Source organism: Phragmites australis, chromosome 20 (genome assembly GCF_958298935.1).
Source record: "Phragmites australis chromosome 20, lpPhrAust1.1, whole genome shotgun sequence".
Lineage (NCBI taxonomy): Eukaryota > Viridiplantae > Streptophyta > Magnoliopsida > Poales > Poaceae > Phragmites > Phragmites australis.
Window position 1 is genome coordinate 15,602,001 of NC_084940.1, and position 7,922 is coordinate 15,609,922.

General features: G+C 41.7%; 1 protein-coding gene across 1 annotated transcript; it reads right to left on the bottom strand.

The window, feature by feature from the left end:
* Positions 1-1,012: 1,012 nt before the first annotated feature.
* LOC133902134 (uncharacterized) lies at positions 1,013-3,574 on the bottom strand. The gene is made up of 2 exons (XM_062343724.1): positions 3,199-3,574; positions 1,013-1,539 (listed from the first exon to the last, which is right to left on the bottom strand). Exons 1-2 carry the CDS (start codon positions 3,469-3,471, stop codon positions 1,369-1,371), a joined length of 444 nt encoding a protein of 147 aa, XP_062199708.1. The 5' UTR covers positions 3,472-3,574; the 3' UTR covers positions 1,013-1,368.
* Between the last annotated feature and the right edge of the window lie 4,348 nt (positions 3,575-7,922).

A 7,922-nucleotide genomic window follows, 5' to 3' on the forward strand; every position in this document is an offset into this window, starting at 1 on the left:
TTTCAAGTTGAAAAAGCCAAAGCTGAGGAGAAAGCCTGAGAGGCCTAGTACTCATAGGATTAAAGCTTCTGATGAACCTGGTTGTAGAGAGAAGAGGACATGCCGTGAGTGTGGTTACACGGGCCATTTTGCAAAGACCTATCAAGGAGGACCTATAGCTAGGAAAAATGTAATTTTCATCCATTTTCATGTGATCCCTTTTTATTCATACATTGTCTATTAACTCCTTTTTTGGTGTAGAAAAGAACTCCATCCTCAGATCAAGGGAGCAATGATCCATCCAATCTTCATGGTGCAACACCTAGGCCAAGGTCAAAAAACTCTCTACTAGTGGATCATCTAGGTAACTAGCATTCAAAAGCCAATTTCATGTTCACTTGCAACATATTTACCACAACTTATACAAGTGTTGTTGTAGTGGCATTGCAAATGAGGTGACAACAAAGCCGCCAAGAACAAGGGGGAAGGGGAAAGAGAAGAGATGTTTTGTTGCAGCTTCAATTTGATGTGTCTTGGAGCATCAGTCATATGTAATCATCTTTTGGAAACTTGCTGCTAGTTAGGAACATGCTATCGTGAGCTATAGTTAGGAAACTGTGCTTGTGGTGTCAAGTTGAGCTATATGATGTAGGGCTTCGTGAGATGTACTCCTAATGTCTACTCATCTTTTATATGTGAAGATGAGGATAAACAAGATGATGCCAATCTTAAATTAGTTATTTTGTTATATTGCTTTGTGTTATCAGACTATATTGCTATCTAAAGCTGGGAAATGTGTGCTGTTCCACAGTGCCATGCCAAAAAAGATTGTCTGTCTTGTGTTTATTATCTAGTTTGAATGGCAAGCTTGCAAATTGTGTCCAAAGGTATTTCTGTTCTTAAAATAATAAAAACCCCTAAATAAACCATGTTAGTCAGTCATCAGTCCAATGGTAGATATCTTGGGTTTGAGTCCATTTTAATGGCAACAATGCAATTGTGCTTTTTATAATGGTAGATTCACAATAACGGCTCAAACAAGTGGCAAAAATACAATTGCCCTAAAGGTACAATAACAAGAGGCTGCAGCGGTCTATGCATTCTTTTTGTAAATGCACGGTTGCCAACCTCGGAGCTCCTACATCTTACATTACCATGTTACATAGTACATCACAAATCCATGACAATCTTACAAGAGTGACAAATGATAACCGCTCAATTGGCAGTGACAAACATAGATGACGAATCATTCTAGTTCTAGACTGAAACAAACAAGGGAGGGTGGCTGATACAAGTTACATGCTACAACAATAGACGTTAATTAGGTAAAACGAGAGGCCTTGCTACGGAATATGAGCAGATGCTCAGATCCTATCTCAAGGTCAGGGATTAAAAGGCTTTCCTCTTCAATCGGCTCTCTGGTTGTGGGTTATCTGCGTCGCCTTGCTCATCCGTGCTCAAATCGGCATCAGTGTCATCATCAGGGTCTTCCAACTCAAGGTTCAAGTTTAGCTCGCTGCTGTTGCCTTTTTTGGTAGTGTTCTGTGTCTCGCCTGCGGCCTGAATAGGATACACATAAGTTTTGTGGCTTTTCTGAGGGGAAAAATATTTTAAGAAAGTACAATGGCTAACAAGATGGGCAACACATGCTGACAGTATGACTTATCAAATAATTAAACCAAAACAGATGCCATAAAAGAAGGAAAACAAAATTTAGGAAGCACATTTTGATGGAAAACGCTCAATTAAATTCATTCACTCCCTGGATGGTTCAAATGGTTGTAACAGATGACTTCTTTAGAAACCTTTTGGGATTTGAGTGTCCGATTGGGCCTACCTATTGCAAATCAATGGCATTATCGGTAAGGACATGGTTTCATCTACAGGGCATCATTAGGTTCTGTTTTTCTCCCACTAGGTAGTGTTATCTGGACACGGACATAGGTGTCGGAACCCAACTTGGATTTGAGTGTCCGATTCGGCAAAAAAAAAATTGGACACATGAAATACAACTCGGAATCCGACTCGGATTCGGGGTGTCTGATTCGGCAAACAAAATTGAACACGGATGTCAAGGTAACACTGCCACTAGGTGGCTAAGTTTCAGCAGATGATGAATCTCCATATTAGCCTTATCCCCAAACAGGACTTGAAGTTTCCTTTTCTAATCGAGATACATGACTAGATTCAGTAGGTATCCATTTAAAGAGCTTTTCTCAGTGCACCCGTGATTGTTGATAAATCTGCAAAAGAAGTGATTGGGTTTACGTATTCCTAATTTAATCATCGTTGACACTGCCTTACACAAGGAGAAAATCTGATTCTCATTATCACTAACAATTGATTAAAGCGGAAAGTGAAATAGCACCAAGAACTATGCATGAAACAGAACACATCCACCGCCACTGACACTGACTCATATCTTACAACATCACTGAACTCTGACTAAGGTAGAATGCAAAATAGCACCAGGAATTATTCAGGAGAAAGAGTGCATCCACTGTCTAAGATGGTGAGGCCATTATCCAAACACAAATAAACATGAACACTAATCTCAGAAAAAAAACACATGAATACTAAAATCACAGGATATGTTCCGTAGGAAAATATCTGCTTACACATAATAAAGCAGAATAAAATAAAGAACTAGATGGGTGAGTTGAAACATCAATGTAATATTGCAAAGACTGAATTGAGGAATGCCATGAATCTTCAAATCGTGGCACTGAAAGTTTACTACACCGTCACAACTGTCACAAACACCCATAATTCATGAACCACACCAACCCATTTTGAACCAATTGGACCAATTTTCTGCTCTGTCATGTCCATTACCACGATTGGATGACCGGACCACAGAGTTGTGTAGCCACCAATTAGAAGCTAAAGCTAGCACAAAGGCCAATACCCTAAACCCCTTAACCCAACCCAATACGCTAAACCCCTTAACCCAACCCAGTCTTATCTAAAATGCTAGTAAATCCTAACTTGCCCCAAGCAATAGGAATGACTCCATTTCCTAACTCCACTTGTTGGATTAAGCATCAAATTAACCCAAGAAGAATCCGATTATACACTCATCCAACGTTTGTGCGCAAAATAGAAACCCCAAGCCGACCAAGAACATCTAGGTTGTCGAATCTCTGCACTGAATCGAACCCTCCCGTGCACAAAAAATCAACCAGCGAACACTTAACATTCGGATCCGGGAATCCTCACCGGGACGTAGCGCCGCCTGGTCGCCGCCGGCTCCATGCCGCCGTCGGCCCCACCCCCACCCGAGCCGCCGTTCACTGGCATCCACCTGAACAGCACCACCTTGTTACCTTGTGAAGCCGCTCCCCTGGGCCCGGGGCCGGGGGCGCCGGCGCCGGCGAGGGGCACCCACGCCTTGCGCCACTTCCTGACGGGCCCGCTGAAGGAGGCGGCGCTGCTGCTGACGGGGCCGTACCGCGTCGAGGAGCGGCTCAGGCGGGGAGCAACCGTGTCCATCGGCCGGGCGCGTGTGGCGAACGCGGCAGCGACGGCGGGCTAGCCGGCTTGGAGTGGAGTGGAGAGGGGACGTGTGGCGAGCTGTGGATATAAGGGAACATAGCTCTGCTCTTGAGGATGTGCGACAGTGGGGCTAAACTCTCCAACTCTAAGTAGATTAGCCAAATTTAACTGATTATATTTTTATTTAGCTATCTACTCTCAAAATTTATCTTTATATTTTGGTACGTTCTAAAAAAACTAGTTAAATCTCACTCTCTGTATCTTATAGCTCTCCAATCTTTATATTTCTGTACACTCTAAAGGACTAGTCAAATTTTACTCTCTTTATCTTATATACTACAACGGTTGTTTCTGAGAACGGCTTTATTCCTACGACTATTTTATTAAAAATAAAATATTACAAAGAACTCAATTTTGGTACTGTTCATATAAAAATCATAAAAATATGTGTAAATGAAGCATTACAAATGAACTCATTTTTACATATAATTTAGGGTTAGAAATAATTTTAAAAATTAGTCCATCACATAAGAAGAATATTAGTAAATTTTCTCAGATTTTTAGAAATTTATTTGAGACCCTAAAAATTCAAATAATATACAAAAACAGTTAAATTTTGGAAAATTTCATTTAATATCTGTATGCAATTTTGAGTTGAATTCAATTAAAATGGGTTCTCTGTTATTTATTCTACGAGCAAAAAATTAATATGATTTTAGAAACTTTAGAAGTTCACTTTTGAATTTATTAAAGATGGGAGAATGAATGGATTTTTAAAACATTTGGCAACTTGCTGCCTTCTCGCCTCCCATCGAGTGCACATGAGCCAGCGAGGGACAGCGATGGACTTCAGGTAGCTATATTTGCCGACAGCTGTGGATAGCGACTGCACAGTGATAGCGATTCATTTGGCGTGTCTGCTGGAGCCGTGTATTACCGGGCGATCGAAAAAATAGCGATGGCGAGTGAGATGGAGTCTGTGCTGGAGTTGCTGTAAAACATGACTCAGCAATCAGGTGGCACAAACCACGCCTTCATCTACCAACTAGGCAAAACCGCTCTAGAAAGCCATCGTTTCTAGGGTGTGGAATATCTGCTTTTACAGAAGTGTGGTGCCAGCGTTTGCTCAACGTTCAAGGATTATTAGATAATTCTTATGTGTTGTAATAAAAATATAAATATGAATATGGTAATATCAAGTATAAATTTAAGTATGGAAATACGAATGTGTCATGAGAGTACTATCAAACGAATATATCAGGAGTGATGTTATAGTTTAATTTTAGATTAGATTCGAAAAAATAAGTGGGAGATATTATCTGCTAATTTTTTTTAATTTTTTTTATTTTTATTAGTAAAATGAGTCTCATATCTATAGCCAGTAACGAACCGAGAAGTTGGAGGACAAGGAAGTATAACAAAAGTGGATAAATTATTTGAATTTTTAGAGTTTTTATTAGATGAGCGGGAAATAAGGAGAATTGATAACGTAAGAATTAACTCGTGTTTTATATATTAGATACTATAAAAGCAGCGCGCCTTACCGGCCAGTCGCAGCGTCCGTGTCGGCCAGAATGTTACTGGTCGCCCGATGCGCATCGTGGGGCTCGTCTTGCGCGCGGCGCGTTCCGCGGCTCACGCCTGTGCGCCGGGCCTGCGTGTCGGCGCCTGTGTGCGCGCGGGCTTGCCTTGCGCGTGGCGCGCTCCGCAGCGCACGCCTGCGTTGGATCTGCGTGTCGGTGCCTGCTTGGTCGCGACGTTTCCAGAGGTTGTTCGCTCCTGCGCCTCGCGCGTAACGCCGCCCCTCGCCACGCGCCGGTCGGCTGTGTCTGGTCCACCGGTTACTTTTTGGTCAAGAGGTCCTGGCAGCCGATGTGGCGTGTTGCGCCGTGGCTTCAGTATGCGTGTCCTCCGGTGGCCATCTGCCCGGCCTGGATGTCGGCCGATAGAGTCCAGGCTCCTCCTCCTGGCTCCTTTCTCCTCCTCTTTTCGTTGCCTTGCTGAGCTTACTTTCCTGTGATTGTGGTCTTCCTTGTTTTGGTCAGTGCCTGTTCTTGCGTTTCGGATCTGTTGCGATGGTGATTTTTGCCTTGCTCTGCTCGGTGCCATGGTGGCATCGCGTTGCTTGCTTTTGTTGGCGCTTTTCTTTCTGCTGGGTTTCTTCGCCGGTTGTTTTCAGTATTGCTAGATCCACGCGCTCTGGCCTGAGTCACTCTGCCGGTTGCTTTGAGTATTGCTAGATCCATGGCCCTTTCCCTTCCAGGCTTGGGATTTGTTTTCCGTTTAGGTTTGTGCTTTTGTATGGCGATGTGGTCGGCAGATGGCGTGCTTCGTTGTTTTACACCCCCCTGCTTCGCCTCTACGCAACACTTCCCGACACTTCCTTTTGTTGATTTGCAGTACCTATTGATTGCGTTTTGTTTGTTCGCGTGGTAAAGGCCACAAGCAGCGACCTGGAGCTTTTCCCCTTTCGCTTTCTCCCATGCCATTTGGTGGTTGCGCTCTTGGACGAATTTATTTTGTTTATTTTCACGCTATTTTAGCCATCGCTTTCCATTCCACCCGAAGCTTTCCCCCTTTTGCTTTCACCCGTGCCATTTTTTCCACCCTTTGCCGCTTTTTGTCTGCACGTGTTCTTTCGATTGCGGATTCCCTCTTCACCCCTTCCCTCCTTTGTCTAAATGCACGCTTGTTTCTTTCTTATTGTGATCCCATTCGTATGCTCTAATGTTGCTTCTTTGTTATTGTTTGTCGGTTCTATATGAAGCTTTAATTTCCCACGGCTTCACGTTGTTTCTGTGTGCAAGATTGGAGGAGCGAGAGAGGTAAAGAAGAAGAGAATAAAAGGAGATGGAAAAAATGCCGCTAACCAATGAAACACATTTTTGATCCAAATCTTTTTGCTCATGTCTATATTTGCGTGTCTATTGCAGCCAAGGAGTTTCGAGCGTGACACTACCTCAGTCTGCTGTTGCTCGTGGCTTCTGGTTTGCTTGCTCCCTTTTTTTTTTATGTTCCTATCATGTTTGATGCTTCAGATCTTTTTTTAAAGAATGCTTGTACTTCTATTTCTTGCAGTTCTTTCCCTTATTTGGAGCGGAGGTAGATTGTTGCAAGATTCAGGTGTCTTTCCTGGTAAGTTGTAGGTCCCTCCCCCCCTCCTTTTTTGTTGCTCTTATGTTAATTGACCCGTGCTTATCTTATGTAAAAAAAAAAATTTCTTGTGTTTCAATTTATGGACAGCATTGTCACCAGCTTTTTTTTGTTGCTGTTGTCCCACCATAGTCTGATTCACAGCAAGAGCGCTTTTTGATATCATTGATGCAGTGATTTGTACTTATTAAACTGATGGGTGGCCTCTCTTGCATATAGGTTTTTCATCTCTTTCAGGTCATTCAGCTGTTTCGCTCGCACCGAGCTCATCACTGAATCGAAAGCATTGCTTTTGGTAAGATATAACCCCCTCTCTCATGTTGCTTCTAGGTCATATGTTTGTGCGTATATTATGTGAGGACCAGATTTATTGTACGAGAATTTTTAATCTTCCTATTATGCTGTGCCGCAATTATCTTATGATCTGTTTTTTTTACAGTTCCTATTAAAATAAAAAGGATGGGTTTAACAGAATATTGCTTATAATCAATTACTTTACGCATAGAGTTATTAGTTAGATTTATATTATGCTTGTTACATTATGCCATTATGCAGAATGCAGCAACTGATATATTATCCTCTTATTTTTTTATTTTTTAATTTCTTTCAGCTCCTTTTCCCTCTTTTTCCATATTTTCTCCTTCCCTATTTTTACTTCATATTCTGTTCTTTTCCCTTACATGATGGGGTGCTGCCTTTGGCAAGATATAACCCCCTCTGTCCTTCTATTGCTTTCATGTAATATGTTCGTGTGTTTATTATCTGGATACGAAATTGATGTTTAATTTATGTGTAACATTGCTGGCTGTATATTTTTTTAGGGAAAAAAACCAAGGAAAAAAACATGCATCATGACATCATGCATTGTATAGCAACCACCGCATTAGTTCCGGACATTATACTGTGCCATATTTTAAATCTTCCTATTATGTTGTGCCGTGATTGCCTCATGATATCTTTTTTACATCTTTTTTTAGGGAAAAAAAGGGAAAACAAAATATTATTAATAGAATGTGCTTCCCTTTTGTTATTTTCCTTGAATGATTCATACATGCCCTTTTTTCCATTGCTGCTGTCCCACCATAATCTGATTCACAGCGTATTATTAATAGAATGTGCTTCCCTTTTGTTATTTTCCTCGAATGATTCATACATGCCCTTTTTTTCATTGCTGCTGTCCCACCATAATCTGATTCACAGCGAGAGCGCTTTTTGATATCACTGATACACTGATTTGTGCTTATTAAACTGATGGGTGCTCTCTCTTGGATATAGGTTTTTCATCTCTTTCAGGT

What these genes read in the sequence shown, in the direction of transcription:
- LOC133902134 (XM_062343724.1), bottom strand. Translation starts at nt 3,471, where the DNA reads ATGGACACGGTTGCTCCCCGCCTGAGCCGCTCCTCGACGCGGTACGGC. An exon ending in CCAGGCGGCGCTACGTCCCG is followed by an intron (nt 1,540 to 3,198) that starts GTGAGGATTCCC and finishes TATCCTATTCAG; the next exon opens with GCCGCAGGCGAGACACAGAA.